Below are 17895 nucleotides of genomic sequence, written 5' to 3' on the forward strand. Positions count from 1 at the left end.
ATCCTGCAGAAAATGGTTGATATTTAAGCTCCCCTTGCATACAGATCTCTGTGATCTGTGAATGCTTTTCAAGGACCTTTGTGTTTTGCGAAATTTGGTGGGTGGGCAGGTCGGTGGCTTAGTTTTTGCACAGTACTGTCATGTACGTAACTCTTTATGTTCTAAATTGTCCATCATTAGGGTGGAGCTCCATGGCCTTAGGTTACACATAAGTGAAGGGTTGATATCTGTTGCTAAAATGTGAGCACAGGTGGTAATAGGCAGACTGCAAATGCTGCTGCTGAGCTGTCAGACATTGTACATGTCATGTAATGAAGACTACAGGAGGTGTATCAGAAAATGTCCCAGTACATTGTCACAAACTAATAAATGAACTCTGTGTGTATCGTGGTTCTTTGGTTTCCTCCTGGCTCTTAAGCACATTTCGATCTGCGGCTCCTTGCAGTGGAAAAGCAGATGACACATATCCTCTGGTTTCAGTATGAACTTGATCACACCCAAGTGCAGCTGACCAATAACTGTGGTTATAAATGTGCCATCGTAACTCATTCAGCTTCCGTTTTCCACCAACACTAGTCTGGTCTGGAACCATAGTTCATGTTTCCTGATTCAACACTGGCAGCAGCTCCAGTGCCATGAAAAAGTATTTGCTGCCTCCTTGGTCGCAGTTTTTTTTTTTTTTTTTTTTTTTTTTGCACGTTTCACACACAAATTCTTCGGATTAGATTACAAAATGCATTTATTAGGGCAAAAAAGCTATCCAACTCTCCTGAGCCTTATCCAAAAAAGTAATTGCACTATTTTGTTTAATGATGTATTAACTGTAATTAACTGCATTTGTTTTTGGAAGCTGAGTTCAATTTCACTAGCCACACACAGTACATTATCCACAAATGGGTAAAACCTAGAATGGTGACGAACATTCTCAGGAGTGGAGTAACAAACATGAGCCAAGAACGCAATGACAGGCCACAAAACACCCCAGAACAACATAGAACTGTGGGTCTCACTTCCTTCAGTTAAAGGTTATGATTTAATAATAGGAAGTGGGCTGGGAAAAAATGGCACCCATGGCCGAACTCGAAGGAAAAAAAGAACAAAAAGGCTCACCTAACATTTGCCAAAAGCCGCCATGATGATTCCCGAGACCTTCAGTAAAATATTCTATCCGATTGTTCAGTCTGACGTCACTAGCCGTGTCTGGACCTAAACTCCGCTGCAGGTCCATATATCAAACGATCACTGTGGCATTACTGAGAGTTAAAACACTGTCTAAAGTCTTTCATCTTTAATAAAATGATCAGCGTTCTGCTCTACCAGGTGTAACAATTGAGTTTAACATCCAGGCATCCATGAAAACGGAATTTATGACATTTAACGGAGTTAGAAGTTAGCAGGGAGTTAGCTCGCTAGCTTCTATCTAAATACAATATAGCATGTCCTGACTGCGGGTTTTGGAAACAAATTAAAACATACAGCTTTCTTATCACTTCCAGCATAAATGAAGACAGAAAACTAAACAGCAGTGACGTTTGTAGGGTTACTGAAGTTGGGCTAGCTGGTATATAATGATTTGCTACGTGACCGCTAGCGACACAGCTATGTTAGCATAATATAAACACGCTAACTTTTTTTCCACTCGATAAAAGTTAGCGTGAGTGTTCTCGGTGGTCAGGAACAAATGTAATCACATGGCAGGATGCTGTAAAAGGACCAAACTTCAGCCAGGAGAACAACTGAGATAATCCATCCACAATACGAGGTTAGTCATTCATATACTGCTGCATGGGCTGGGCTGTAGTTACATCCTAAGGTTTTAAAAACTGAGCTTAAATAAATGATTAGCGGTAATAAAAGCCGAGGGAGGTCAACAGGGATCACTGACTGTTTTAGGAGCTTTTGGAGATCAAATAGAAGAAAATACAAAACATTAAACATGTTAACAACACAAAAGCCATATTTTTTTTAAATGAACTTTATTTACAACAATAACAATGACAATCTCAAAGAGACAAGCGACATATTAAATCAATCAGAACAGAATCACACAAAAGCCATATGCAGACTACTTTAGGCCCGGAAGTAGGATTCGTCACGTCATCACTTAATAATCGGATTGACTAAGGAGATAAAACTTGAACTCCCCCTCCCTCTCCGGCTGCTACTTCAATCATGAAACTGATCAATGATCAGCTGATCGGCTTTTCTGTCGCCAGTCCGTCTCTCTTGTTTGTTTTTGGCTCACTTCGTGCCAAAAAGAGGAAACCAGCGGCTGAACAACAGAAGCACGTTTAAGCTTGATCAGCTGTTGTTAGAATTTATTTAATATTACTTTCTACACCAGGATCTTTTTCTATGTAGCTGAGGGATGGTAACTGTGCAGGGGTGGATCTAGCAAAGTTTAGCCAGGGGGGCCGATAGGGCATGAACAGGGAAAAGGGGGCACAAAGACATACTTTTCTTTCTTATTCTCATTTAAAATGTCCAGCTTTTAATAAAAAAATTATCCGAATCTTACACCCAAAGTTTTAATCTTATGTAAAATGTATAGAAGTCCATTACTGTATATAGTAACTGTTAAGTCTAATATACCCTAGTAAGCTGTAGTACTTTTTCCTTTGGGAAGGTACCATCTGTGCAGTCTGCAGTTCTGTTGAAAAAAGATATTGAATCTATTTAATTATTCTTGAAAAATAATTTATTTCTGTGCATTTTTTTCACACTGCATCAAATTAAAGTTTATTACGTCGAGTAAGCATCATGAGGTGGAGGGTGGTTCCCTATTTTTTTTTTTTTTTTTTTGCTGGGAGTTTTAGAACCCTATTGGTTAGGTTGCTTACTCTTTAAAATACCAGAATAGGAAGGATGGAGTAGGTTTAAGTTTATAAGATTGATCAGTTTTGCTGAACTATGAAATATTTTGTTGTATTTTTTGCATACAGGTATGACAGAATAGCTTTAGTGTTGTTGTTTATTTAAACTTGAGTATGAACTTATACAAAATGCAGCAAGATATTTAAAAAACAGTTTTATTGATTAAAACACACTATATCGGATTCTGATCGGTATCGGCAGATATCCAAATTTATGATATCGGTATCGGACATAAAAAAGTGGTATTGTGCCATCTCTAATTTAAAGTATTAAATATTTTTTAAGACGCATCATCAGTTGTGGACCTTGGATTCATTGGGTGTTCTAACATAAAATGTTTTTCATCTGAAACTTTTTTACTGCGACAAATATGCAAAAAATAACAAATGTACCACACTATGTGTACATCTGTGATCCTTTCATAAGCTTTTCAGTTATGAAGGGATGTGTAGAAATCCCCGAACACACCCACAACCGACGCTGGAAAGTGAATCATGTCTGCTCAGCACAAAGCTGCACAAAGTTTTGCTTAGTCACAAACCCAGAGTGAGGGCTTCTAATTAAGATAACCAAACTCACAGGAATTTTAGGTGAATTCTTTGGATTTTTAAAAAACCTACTAAAGATTTAAAGAGTAGGGTAAGTAAAGTTTTAATGGTTACTTGCAAAACCTTTTCTTGTTGGTAAGAGTAAATATGACTGTGATGTGCTAAAGGAAAATAATAAAACAGACAATACAGAAGAAGAAAATTTCACGTGTGATTTATTTGCGTGCACAAAAAACAGAAGACCGTAGGTTACAATTAGATGATACACTTTGATGCTTGCTGTTTGGTACAACATAACTTTGTACTAACTTTGAAGCTTTAGATAAATGTTAGCCCAGACACAAAGGTGCCAGGGGTTTTCTGAGAGCTTTCATTGATGACCAGAACATAACACCATCAAACAAAATGCAGCATCAAAAAGAAGTTAATGTTTATGTGACTGTGTCGGAAGTGTGTAGATGCACCTAATGGTGAATGTGAAAGCAATGTTTCACAGTATGTAAGGTATTAGTTTGGTAAATGCATAAAAATAACAATGAAAAACACTTTTATGCACTCAGCTTCACAGTTTTTCAATAACCATATGAAAGAGTCACATTCTCTCATTTAGTAAGCAAGTGTTGCAAAGTATTCTTTCCACCAGACTGTGAATATAAATCCCAGATTTGTGTTCTTTAGTTTTTGTAGAAACAAAACAAAAACAAACAAAAGATCAGAAGAAGAAGTTGCTTTCCAAACAGACTCCAGGCTCTCTTAATCACATCCTTCCTCTTACCTGTGGGAGAAAAATGTGGAAGTTCATGGCACATATTTAACCTCTGCATCCATGCATACTAACTAAAATTAGACCTGAAAAATTATAAAATAAGTGGAACTACAATGTGTTTTACAGTCTATAAAAGTTAAACATTTTCACTGTGTCGTCAGCTCCACGAGGCATGAGCGCAAATTTGATTTTAACCCTGGGATAAATTTTAACTGACATTGAAACCTCTGTTTGTTCCGAAGCAAAAGACAAAACTGGTTTGTCACCTTTAAACTGTTCGTTGCGCTCAGCCCGCTTACATCCTCCACAACGCTGTCATTTGCCTCAGAATGAATAATTCTTGTCCAGGCTCGTCTAACACATCTCTTAATTATTGCTTTTGGTCCATAAATGAAAGCTTTGTCACCAGCATTGGTGGAGCTGAGGTGGGGGGGCTTACTGGGCTTAAGCCATGGCATGGGAAAATCAAGAGATATCAACCAAGACACCAGGAAAAGACCTGTGGACCTCCATTATCTAAATATCTAAATTTTTAGTCTGATTTGATGTTTTACAATTAAAGTGTTTGTGTTTTTACCTGAAGAGTATGTAAACTGTATATTTGATGATGTTGGTGTTTGGCTTGATTGTCAGCACAAAGAGGGAGAGAGAGGAGCAGAGAGGGAACAAGAGCAGGTGAGACAGACATGTTTGAACTGTTGTAGTCCTGTTTTAATTCCGGATCAGTTCTGGGTCTGGTTGAATTGGGGTTTAGTCCTCGTGTCTTGATACAGCCCTGACTTTGTTCTGCCTTGCTGCTTAATTAAAAAACTAGTTTACGGTGTCCTGCATATGTGATATGTATATTATTCTTTTTCGACCAAAACTCAAAACACAGCCTAATAAATCTTCAACATGTGGGCACATGTGTCAAACTTGTTATTGTTATGCATGGCCCGGCGATGGCCAGGTGCTAATAACACACAAACTACAGATCCCATAATGCAGAGCTGCAGCCTCCTTTTCGAACGCTAGGCTAACTGGGAACATTCCCGCTCAATCAAGTCAAACTTCTGTTATTGTGAAGCTAGCCGCTCACAATGGTGGAGAGAAAAGTTGATTCTGAAAGCAGAGCCTTTCAGTGCCAGTGGGAGACTGAATATATGTTTACAGACATGCTGGTAAACCCGTGTGCCTTATTAGTGGAGCTAAAGTGGCTGTAATTAAGGAATTTAATTTAAGACGGCACTGCAAGACAAAACATCAGGATAAGCTGAAAAACCTAAATGCAGAAACTACAGAAAGGAGAAGAGCTAAAGAAGAATCTGACATTTCAGCAGACGTTTGTCACCAGAGCAAAATCACAAAGTGAAGCTGTTGTGAAAGCAAGTTTAATTGCGTTGGCAGCAGAGGAGATAGACAAATCAGATGTTAGGAGCATGTAATTATCACCATAACCCAAACCGCAAATTTTATCTGAGCTAACGGTTTAAATCACCATCAGTGTAATGGGCTAAGTTTCCATTCAGCTTAAACACTCCCAAGAAAATCTCCAGGACTCAGACGATTGGATTCCAGAAGTTTTTACTGGGCACTTTTGTGAAACTGTAAACACAATACAATGAAATATACTGTAAACACAATACAATGAAATATACTGTAAACACAATACAATGAAATATATGAAATGTATTATAGATGCAATAAGCTCAAAGCATCTGGCTAATTATCACAGCTTGACAGCCTAGCCGCATAGCTTATATGAGACACAATAAAGTTAACCGAATAACAGACAACGGTTCAAAACGCTTCACCGCTTAATTGTACAAAATGAATTATACTCACAGACTATGCCTTAGCGAAGAGAAAAGGATTAATCCTGTAACGGCGGTTGAATGAGCCCACACGCTAATATCCCGAGTCACACAGTAGATTCACTTTCTGACTCTCAGCGTAAACTGCTCTCGTGTTGTCATGGTTACGAAAATACACACACCGCTCTAAGCTACGATAGCGAGATAAAGAGAACACAAAGAACACATTTCTGGGGGCATAACACTCCCCGCTTGGGGTCTTTAAGAGCCCACATCAATTGGCAGAGTCAGACTTTGGAGAAAGAAGCAGAACTACTTCTGTAATGGGACGAGAGAATCCTCTTCTATTTCCATCTTTAACGACCTCCAGTTCGACTCTCCGGACCAGACCGTCCTTCCCTGGAAAGGCTTTCGTGATGATGCCCATGGGCCACTCATTTCTCTCTGCCCGATCATCCTTTAAGAGAACTACGTCCCCTTCTTGAAGATTCGGCTGTTTCCCTTGCCACTTGTGTCGAAGTTGCAGTGTTTTGAGGTATTCACGCCTCCATCTGTTCCAAAACATGTCTGCCAGGCCCTGAACTTGTTTCCACTCCTCCCTGAAGAGATCTGCTTCCTCGAACTTGCCTGACGGCAAAGGAGGCGCGGAGCCTGTTTTGAGAGTCAGGAGCATGGCTGGTGTGAGGATGCAGGGCGACTCGGGGTCGGATGACACTGGAATGATCGGCCTTGCGTTCATAATTGCTGCTACCTCGGCCATAAGCGTGGTCAGAACCTCGTGCGTCAGGCGAGACTTTCTCTGTTCAAGCAGCATGCAGTCCAAGATACGGCGGGCAATGCCGATCATCCTCTCCCATGCGCCACCCATATGGGATGCATGGGGTGGGTTAAACACCCAGGTGCAGCTCTGTTTACTGAGGTACTTCTCCACCCTGTCGAACCCTGAGTTTTCCTTGTCCATCCCCAGCTCACGGGAAGCGCCGACGAAGTTAGTTCCGCAGTCCGAGCGTATCTGCTTCGTGGGGCCCCTGACCGCAAAGAATCTCCTCAAGGCGTTAATAAAGCTGCTGGCACTCATGGCTTCGATCACCTCAATGTGCACTGCCCTGGAACACATACACGAGAACATCACCGCCCATCGCTTGGAGTTCGAAACTCCTCCTCTTGTGCGGCGTGAAACGATGCCCCACGGTCCAAAGACATCGACACCTATGTAGGTGAAGGGAGGTGCTACTTGTAACCGTTCTGCCGGCAGGGCTGCCATCCGTTGATGTTCGGCCTTCCCTCGCAGCTTCTTACAAGTGATGCATCCGTAGAGCAGACTGCTGATACAGCGTTTGGCTCCCACGAGCCAAAAACCTGCGGCCCGAACGGCACCTTCAGTAAGATGTCTCCCCTGGTGTTTTACTGCTTCGTGATAGTGGGACACAAGCAGAGTTGCGAGGTGATGCCGGCCAGGAATGATGATGGGATGAGTCTCGTTCATGCCTAAGCCTGACTGCTCGATCCGACCTCCTACCCTGAGTAGTCGATCCTGGTCCATAATGGGATGCAATCTCCACAAGCTGCTGGAAGATGGTATGTCGACTCCAGAACCGATACACTTGAGCTCTTCCGCGTAGCACTCACCCTGGGCACTCTTTACGATGCACACTTTGGCTTTCAGCAGCTCCTCTTCTGTAGGACGACAGATGTGCCAGCCTCGACATTCGCCCTGCGTCGAGCGAGCGAAGGAGCTAGCTACGTGGATCAAATGTGCAATGGCTGCATGGAGTGTGCTGAACTTGGAGAAGCGTTCAAAGCGTTGAGGGCGTACCACGCCTTTAGCAACATGGGTGAGTTTCGTTGTCACCTGTGGAAGCACTTCGGCATCGATGTCGGGGTCGACAAGATTGTACGTCTCTTGAAGCTCGGATGGATGCCCTGATGCGTCGCAAAGAAAGGCTGGTCCTTTGAGCCATGGTGTACTGCTGAGCAGGGCTGATGCTACAGCTCTTGACCCAACGTCAGCTGGGTTAAGATGCGTTGGAACGTACTTCCACTGGCCGGGACAGGGTGACTGAAGGATACGTTGGACCCTATTGTGTACGTAGACATAAAATCTCCTTGACTGGTTATGGATGTATCCCAGTACGACCTTACTGTCTGTGTAGTAGGTGATGTTGTCATACGTTGTGTCCATCTCTGCGACTATCATCTCGGCGATCTCGACGGCGAGCACAGCAGCACAAAGTTCAAGTCTAGGGACAGTTAGGCTAGGTTGGGGAGCCAACTTCGATTTCCCAAAGACAAACCCAATCTCAGTTTGTCCCTGCTTGCCAGTTACCCTGATGTAGGCTACGGCCGCTATTGCTCTGACGGATGCGTCGGCAAAGACGCAGAGTTCTCTCCTTAGGGCTCCTGTGGTGGAGAGGGACGTATAAGGCCGTGGTATTTGGAGCCCCTCCAGGTCTTGAAGAGACTGTTTCCATCTAGTCCACTCGGTCTCCATGTCTTTGGGAAGGGGTGCGTCCCAATCTTCCGCTTGCAAGGTGAGTTCTCTTAGGATCCGTCTTCCATCAACTGTGATGGGTGCTAGAAACCCTAGGGGGTCGTATAGACTGTTCACGGTCGAGAGTACCCCTCTGCGGGTGAACGGCTTCTGATCGATCTCGATCTGGAACGTGAAAGTGTCCGTGCGCATGTTCCAGAACAGTCCCAGGCTACGCTGGATAGGCAGATCATCGATGGAGAGATCCAGGCCATTGAAATCCTGAGAGCGATCCTGGGAGGGGAATGCTCTGATGACCGCGGAACAATTTGATGCAACCTTGTGCAGCCTGAGGTTGGAAGCCGCGAGCATCTTCTGCGCTCGCTGGAGAACTGCGATGCCTTCTTCCTCTGTACTGAAAGACTTTAAGGCATCGTCGACGTAGAAATCGCGGTCGACGAATCTCCTAGCATCGCTGCCGTAGTCGGCCTCTGCTGCCTTAGCCGCCCGCCGCAGGCAATACACTGCGACGGCAGGCGAGGGGCTGTTACCAAAGAGATGCACCCGCATCCTGTAATCCACGACGTCAGAGGTAGGGTCATTGTCTCTATACCACAGGAAGCGGAGAAAATCCCGGTGGTCTTCTTTCACGATGAAGCAGTGGAACATGTGCTCGATGTCGGCGGTGATCGCAACCTGTTCCTTCCTAAACCTCATAAGAACACCTAGTAGGCTGTTATTAAGATCGGGACCACTGAGTAAGACATCGTTGAGCGATACTCCCTCATAGGATGCACTGCTGTCGAAGACCACGCGGATCTTGTCCGGCTTCCGGGGGTGGTACACGCCGAACAGGGGCAAGTACCAACGCTCCTGACCGGGTTGCAAGGGAGGGGCAGCTTCTGCGTGCGCCTTCTTGAGCGTCTTCTCCATAAACTCTAGGAAGTCGGCTTTCATCCGTGGTCGTTTTTCCAGTGAGCGCCGAAGTGAGACGAGGCGTTCGAGAGCCTGTTTCCTGTTGTTAGGGAGTCGCTGCCTCGGTGACCTAAACGGCAAAGGTGCGACCCAACTGTTGGAGCTGTCTTGGCAACACTCGGCTTCCATTATCCTTAGAAACTCCAAATCTTCCCTGGATGGAGCAAGTTTGTGGTCGTTGGGAGTGCGAGCGAAGACGGTTTGCCCCAAATTGTCTCCGATTAGCGTCGTCGGGGTTCGCGCTGGATGTTGTTGATAGTCACGTGCTTGTTCAAACACCTCTGTTACTTTCATCTGGTTGTTACATGGCTGGAGATGGCTTGTACGACCGTTCCCTAGAACGGCTGTTTTGTAGCTTCTCACCTCCGGTGGTCTGTGAGCACCTCCGAGGCACACGTCTCCGACGATGACCCATCCCAGGTCAAGCCTTTGGGCGAAGGGAGCATCTCCTGGGCCGCTTATTTGCTCTCGGACCTTGTGGACCCGTAAGATATCTCTGCCCAGTAAGAGAAGAATGCTGGCGTCTGGGTCCGGAGGTGGTATCTTGTCAGCGATGCGTTTTAGGTGGGTATGATGATAGGCCACACCGGGGGTGGGAATCTCCGCGCGGATGTTGGGAATTTGGTTACACTCGAGGAGTGTAGGCAGAGAGATACTCAGTTTCTCGTCCAACGGCTCTACGGTGTAGCCGCTGGCTCTCCTTCCTGATGTCTCCGTACGTCCCGCGCAGGTCTTTAGTGTGTATGAGTACGAGCGCCCGGGGATCTTGAAGGCTTCGAAGAACTCTGACCGCGCGAGGGAGCGATTACTCTGCTCATCCAATATAGCGTACATTCTCTTGGCTTCCTCTCTTCGTCCGTTTGGGAACACCCTGACGAGACAGATCTTAGCACACGCTCTAGCACTCAGACCTTCCCCACATACCTGTGTGCACGTTGCGTTGACCTCCTGGTTATCAGCTTTGTCCTCCTCCCCGCTATCCTCTGAGATGGAGGGGAACGATTTAGATTTCCAGGTAGGTGGGTGAGGGTGGAGGGCTGTCACGTGGGCAGCGCTACCACACTCGGTGCATGTTATCTTGGCTGTGCAGTTCTTTGCAAAGTGTTCTGTTGACGAGCAACAGCGAAAGCAGACGTAGTGTTCTTTCAGAAGCTGTTTGCGATCATCTAAGCTCTTCTCGCGGAAACCTCTGCATTTCCTCAGAGGATGGGGTTTTTTGTGCAGGGGGCAATGTTTATTCGGGTCAATACGTTCCCTGCTTTCCTTAGACTCGAACTTGGCAGTGCCTGAGACTTGTGTTTTGTGGGTGTGAACGGACGTCTTCGTGGGCCTCTCCCATTTATTCATTCTCTCGTTTGGGGGGCTTGGCGTGAAGAGGTTGAAACTTGGGTCCGTACGTGCTTTCGCCTCGGTGCGGATGAAGTTCACCAACACGGAGAAAGGTGGGAAGCTGACGAAATGTTCTTGTTTGTATCTCGTCCCGTGGTATAGCCACTTTTCTTGTATGCTGTATGGAAGTTTCTCGATGATGGGCTTAATTCCTCTGGAGGTATCCAAGTACGACATGCCCGCGAGGTAGCCATCTTCTTTAGCGGCTTGTAGCTCTGACAACAGGTCGGCTAGATCCCGGAGTCTCCGTGGATCTTTTGTCGTGAGCTTTGGGAAGCTTTCTAGTTTGCTGAACAGAGCTTGTTCGACGGCTTCTGGGGAGCCATATAGTTCGTCGAGGCGCCCCCATGCTGAGCACAGTCCAATAGTTGGATTCCTGATGTTGACCGTTTTTATTCTTCTTACCTGCTCTGTTGACTCCTTTCCCAGGTGTCTGGTTAGGAGGTCGAGTTCTTCTGCAGCAGACAGGTCTAGATTGGCAATGGCGTTCTGGAATGATGTTTTCCAGGCCCAATAGTTTATTGGCTGGTCGTCATATGCGGTGAGACCTGAAGTCACCAAGTGGTTACGAGCGAGATATTTGATGAGGTCAGTGGTTGTAGAATGGTCGTAATCACCTCCGTAGAGTGTCCCGTGGATGGGCTGATGCGTGGGAAACGTAGAATCTCGTTTGGGGTTCTGCTGTAGGAGTGGAGTTGGAGGGGGGTAGAAGGGTGACTTGGAGCTCTGTCGTGTTGGTGCGTCGCTTCTCCAGGGGCCCTGAAGAGCTTGGTGTGGCGTAATAGCAGCAGGAGCGGCAGCTTGGGTCTGAGCCGCGTTATGCGGGTGAGTGACTGGCTGAGAAGGGGGAAGGTTATTTTCTGTAGCCGATAGACCCTTGGCGCTCAGGCTGGCCTGTTCGGAGACAAAGGCGGCTACGCGCTGGTCTTTGACAGACTGGTGGACCAGGCTGTTAACTTCGCTGCGTACTTCGAGACCCATATCCTGCAGACCAGCTACTAGGGAGTTCGCCTCAGCAACGGCGGCATCCCTTTCTTTTTCATCGATTAGTGCGTCGAGGCTGGCTTGAATACGTGCTTGCTCCACTTTAAGCTCGATTTCTCTTTTTGAATGTGCCGCTCTAGCTTGCGCGGCTTCAGCCTTTGCTTTTGCCATGGCAATGGCTATGCTGATTTTTGAGCCAGACGATGTACCAGATGAGCGACTGCTCCTTGAGCGCACACACTCTGACTGGTTGTCTCCATTTCCTTTGTCAGCATTGCTACGTTGTGACATTGCGTGTCGTTGGGTCTCCAGTATCGGGAGATGTCGGCTGCGGCGAAGTTTTCCGAGGCTATATTGGAGGCTGCTTATCTCTCGATAATGAGTAGCTCCGTACAGCGGCGATCCTCGTATCCCTATTAGCTGCGTTGCAGTCTTTTCACTGTAATGGGCTAAGTTTCCATTCAGCTTAAACACTCCCAAGAAAATCTCCAGGACTCAGACGATTGGATTCCAGAAGTTTTTACTGGGCACTTTTGTGAAACTGTAAACACAATACAATGAAATATACTGTAAACACAATACAATGAAATATACTGTAAACACAATACAATGAAATATATGAAATGTATTATAGATGCAATAAGCTCAAAGCATCTGGCTAATTATCACAGCTTGACAGCCTAGCCGCATAGCTTATATGAGACACAATAAAGTTAACCGAATAACAGACAACGGTTCAAAACGCTTCACCGCTTAATTGTACAAAATGAATTATACTCACAGACTATGCCTTAGCGAAGAGAAAAGGATTAATCCTGTAACGGCGGTTGAATGAGCCCACACGCTAATATCCCGAGTCACACAGTAGATTCACTTTCTGACTCTCAGCGTAAACTGCTCTCGTGTTGTCATGGTTACGAAAATACACACACCGCTCTAAGCTACGATAGCGAGATAAAGAGAACACAAAGAACACATTTCTGGGGGCATAACAATCAGTTTCAGTCTTTTATGTGGGAAATAGATTCAGAGTTTGCCGACATTCCTCATCATACAGAGGTCCGCTGGCTGAGTTGGGATAAAAGTTCTCAATCGAGTTTTTGAGCTCAGCAAGGAAACCTGTCAGTTCATGGATATGGCATGTATGATGCGGTGAAGGCATTTCAAGTGAAGCTGTCACAAATGCACCAGTGCAACCTGCCTCACTTTCTCTGTTGCCAAGTAATGTTGAACCAAGTCGGCGCACTTTGCTGATAAACTGAGCGCACTGCGCACTGAGTTTGCGGCGCTTTGGGGACTTTGAAGTAGTGATGTGTCAGTCGGGAACGAAATGGCTCTTAGAGCCGGATCTTTGACGTGAACGACGCGAGCCGGCTGCTTATGGTGATGTTTTTCTTTTTTTTTTTCTTTCTCTCACCCTCTCGCACTTTTTTCCGCTTCACTCCGCACGCGAGCCTTGTGCTTTGCTCTGGGATGAGGGGGGAGGGGGGGTAGTTACACTCAGTAGCACAGGAACAGAGCGGGAGGGAGAGAGAGAGAAAGAGAGCCAGGGACAACAACATCACATTAGAGGTATAGTAATCATCCACAACTATTTTCAGTTGCAGATGATAAAGGATTCAGACAGAGAATATTCATCTTCTTTTTGTTTTCATATTATAATTTATACTTAATTGTGTTGTGGTTTGCAGTGTTTTGTGTCGTTTCACTTGAAATTTGTTTAAAAGGAAAAAGCTGAAAATTTAAATAGTTCAAAGTTGAACTGTGACTAGTTGGTTTTTGTATCATATGATTTATTTATTACATTTTATGTGGAGTGAATAAATAAATGTCTATTTATGGTGGCCCCTACAGACAAAGCACGTAAAAACTCCAAAACACATACAAAACACAACAGAAGTGCTCCAGGATGCTAGGGCGCAGTGTTGAGCTTTTGTTACCTAGAGGCTACACAAGCCAGCAAGTACCAACGACCGGATTTGGTGTGTGGTAGTAACAGGTAAATGAACATTTTTTTGAATTATTTGAATATATATGAGTGCTTGTGTATAAATACACAAACAATACACATATGCTTTCAATTGTGTAATTTAAGTGATCTAGGTAGCTCTGCTTTGGAAGTTCAGTTAACGCTAGAAATGTGTTTTGGAGTTTGTACGTGTTTTGTCTCTAGGGGCCACCGCATATATTTATGTATAAACATATATAAATAAAACCACTTCTTTTTTGCATTAGTAATTCCTTTTGTGCATAATTTTATATTGTTGTTAATAATAAATTAATTAAAGCAACAAAACAACCCGAAGAGCCGGTTGGGAGCCAAAAAAGCCGGCTCTTTGTAAGTCGAGCCGAAAGAGCCGGTTCTCTAAAAAGCGCCAAAAATCCCATCACTACTTTAAAGCACAAAAAGAGAATTTCGAGCTGCTTCGCAACCCATTTACGTGGAAACTGCACCTGTGCAGATTCAGATGGAGCTGCAGTGTAATGGTAAACTCGAGGCAAAGTACAACCCTGAATGGCCCGCACAGTTTATTAGTTCCATTCCTGAAGCAATGCCCAGCTCCGTCTACATGCGGCTCCAACCTTGTGTATGCTTTCATTAATTTTTTTCTGGGGTTATTTCTAACTTGCATAATTTTGACAGGATATATTTTTATGAAGAGCAAAATATTAAAAGTTTTTTTTAAGTTTATTTATTCTGGAATAATATTCCTGTCTGTTTTTATTCATATTTATGTTTAAAAAAAACATTGTTTTAGTGTGTTCAATAAATGTTTATCTTGTTTGGCCCGCGACCTAAAGTGTGCCTTGAGTTTTGGCCCCCTGTGCATTTGGGTTTGACACCCCTGCTTTAGGGCTAAGCCCCGGGTGTTTAAAAACAACAAAAACAACACACAAAAAACCCATGTATATCGGGAACTTTGTGGTTGCAGACACCTGAGGTGAGGTTAAAATAAATCACACTTGCTCTGCTGCAGGTTCAGCTGCCCGGTCCTGTTTGAGAGAAAAAAGCTAAAGAAGATGCGGCGAGTGCGCATGAACTGCTGATTTGAGCTGATTTCAGAAAGAACAGCTTTAACACAGCGACCTCCGGTTTCCTCTAGAAATGAATTGACATAAAAAGCTTGTGAGCTCAGGCCGTGCCCCTCAGCTGATACACTTCAAATGCAAGTTACATTAATTCAAATTCTGGTTATGAAGAACTAAAAACAGCCGTATCACCGGCAGGTGATTCCAAGCTCGGTGTAATTATTTGCTTCACAGCAGTTTAGTTCTTCTGCAGCGATCGCGGTGACCAACATGACTGTGCAGCTCAGACTTTGGGAAGCACCCCTCACGTCTCTCTGAAACCTAAAACCAGTCATTCATCGTCGTTCATGTGCGGCTAGTGTTTAGTTTGGGTGATCATATCTGCGCCTAAATAAAATTATTCCAACTTTTAGTCTCATCTGCGATCTAACAGATATGTTTGCACTTTCATAACTGTGGCTACATTAATCTGTGGCGTGGGCGCACGCATATTGTTGTTGTAATTACGCGCGTTTCTGGAACAGCAAAATGAGACGAGCCAATGCCTCCCTGTCTGTGGGCCTTACAGTCTGCTGTCGACCATGACTGTGGTGCTATTTATAAGAAACTGGCCCGAAAAATCAGCCGGTTCTAAGCTCTGTGTTTATGCCTCAGAAACCGGAAAAAGAAAAAAAAGTGCGTTAAGAGATGAGAAGAACACGGTATGAAAAACTGAACAACAAGACGGTCGGTTAATTTCAAACTAAATGAAAACAGGAGCGCGCGCCTTTATTATGTTAATGCGCACGAAAGATTTTAAGTTTCACTTTCGGTTAAATGTTTCGAGCTGAGTATCAAAAAGAGGCGCTTTATTAGAGTTCAAAGCCTCGCTGACGAAACACAAGAAACAAACAAACCAGTTCAATCTGTGAACTGGAAAATAATATTTTAATAATTTTATAGAAAAGGTGACAGCAGCATTATGTTTCCTTTACATTCAGAAACGCTGTTTTGTGGCACACAATGGACGGGCCTCAGAAAGCTCAGTGTGTTTCCTCAGAGTCTATTGACAGATTTTAACGATTTGACTATTAACATGTAAAATCAGGCCAAGCTCAAGCTCACGTTGATTGTTTGGTTAACAGTAACTCGGTGCTTTCTGTAGCTGTTGTGGTAAGTTGTGTGACTTTGGAAAGTACCCCATATATCTGTTTGCATCAGCTCCTGAGGCTGGTCTGAAAGCTTTGACATATTTGCCTGTGTTAATCTATGAGCATAGCAGTTTATGACGATGTTTATGATTTAAAGCAGCTTGTTTTTCCTTAAATTCATTGTGTAGCCTGTAAAGGTGCATACTGGTTTAATAAGTATAAAATTGCTCCTTGCACTACTCTCTGTAGTGTAAATCTTATGGCTTTACTTCCTAACTTCTGCTTAGTAAACATGTGAAAGCACAACTGTACTTAGGTGACTGTAAATGTCACCTAAATATTAAAGAAAAACAGAATACAAATTTGATTTCATTTGTTAATGTAATAGCAAAGTAAGATGACTCAAATGCAACAGATTTAAACACACAGCACATGTTGTGGCCACAGACAGTAATCTGCTCATTTAGTTTCACAAAGGTTCTAGAAACAAATGAAAGATTATAGTGCTTCAGCATAAATGCAATCCATTATTATTATTATTATTATTATTATTATTATTATTATTATTAAATCTATATGTAAGCTGATAGAAACAATAGTTTCACTCTATCCACGACCACTTATCCCTGTGTTATTTATTATTAAATTTAACTGAATTTTATTTTTCAATATGTATCTTTTAGTGTTGAAAAGATGAAAAAAAAATTAAGACCATTATGTGTGTTATTGACGTGACATAATTTTTACATCTCACTGTTATGCTCCAGCAGCTGGAATTTGTCCACTAATGTCATTTTAGGTCATTCATAATTAAACCAATAAGGTCAGAATTACAAAAACTAACAGAACAAGAAAAAACAAACTCACGCCTGAAGCCTTAAAACTCACAAAACTACAAAATATTCAGAGCACAAACCACTGTACTGACATGTAAAATAATTAGCCTACATCTTTTACATGGCTCTTTATTGCTAAACACACACACACACACACACACACACACACACACACACACACACACTACACTAAAACTTTTGTTTTGTTCCTTTATTTTGTGTTTTTGACTTAACTGGGCTCAGGAAAAATCCCTCCCATATTATTTTGGGAGCAGAAACTCTTCTCGTGTAAGGTGCAGTTTGATCCACTCACTGATGGTTTTGGATGAACGTGGCTGTGTCCGTGTGGCCATTGCCGCGCGCGAGCTGCTCGGCGGTGAGTCCGTCATTGTTGCGTACGCCGCGATTCTCGGTGTATCCAATGAGCAGCCTGACAACCTCCAGGTGACCCTTACTGGCGGCCAGGTGCAGCGGAAGGTTACCTTCATATGGAGTTATAGGTCAATAAAAACCAGGTGCGAGAAGAAAACAAAACAGAAGTAAATCAAATCATTTAATTCCGTACCTCTTTCATCTGCGATGTTAACGTCGGCCCCATAGTTTAGCAGCACGCGCACAGAATCCACGAATCCTTCACGAGCGGCATCGTGGGTCACGGTGAGACCGCAGGAGGGATCTGGCACATTTGGATTTGCCCCCGCTTGCAGCAGAGTCTCAATGACCCGGGAGTCCCCCAACTTCACTACCTGCACACACACAGCATGGAGGGAGAGAGAGGATGGATGCGGGAGATAATTTAGGAGAAGAAGAAGCTTTAAGGAGCTGCCCAGGGTGTGCCTGGCGATTATCATTTTTATATTTAAATATTAAATTCATCCCATGACACCAAATCCCAATTTAATGCATTTAATGCTCAATAAATGTATTGCTATTAATTCATTGGCCCCGCATTGGCCCCGCCTCTCCTCCTGACGTTTCTTGTCGTCACAGGGAAAATCTGCGCCTGCCATTGGACAGCAGCATCAGCGGACCTGTTTCTATTGGTGGCAGACAGGTAAGGACTGCGTCATACAGATAGGTGAAAAACATCTTCACCAGCT

At 44.0% G+C, this 17895-nt stretch overlaps 1 protein-coding gene across 2 annotated transcripts in view; it reads right to left on the reverse strand.

Moving 5' to 3' along the window:
* Window positions 1-3620: 3620 nt before the first annotated feature.
* The window catches only part of cdkn2c (cyclin-dependent kinase inhibitor 2C (p18, inhibits CDK4)), a 17058-nt gene continuing 2783 nt past the window's right edge, over window positions 3621-17895 (reverse strand). The window contains exons 2-4 of one of the 2 annotated variants that reach the window (XM_026159127.2): window positions 17361-17541; window positions 17109-17277; window positions 3621-4197 (exon numbers count right to left, since the gene is read on the reverse strand). In XM_026159127.2, coding sequence (XP_026014912.1) covers window positions 4194-4197; window positions 17109-17277; window positions 17361-17541 — 354 coding nt within the window. In that variant the 3' untranslated portion in view covers window positions 3621-4193. Of the gene's footprint in view, window positions 4198-17029; window positions 17278-17360; window positions 17542-17895 lie in introns of both variants that reach the window. The other variant, XR_013905151.1, reaches the window with a different exon arrangement.

Source organism: Astatotilapia calliptera, chromosome 23 (assembly GCF_964374335.1).
Source record: "Astatotilapia calliptera chromosome 23, fAstCal68.1, whole genome shotgun sequence".
NCBI classification, from domain to species: Eukaryota; Metazoa; Chordata; class Actinopteri; order Cichliformes; family Cichlidae; genus Astatotilapia; species Astatotilapia calliptera.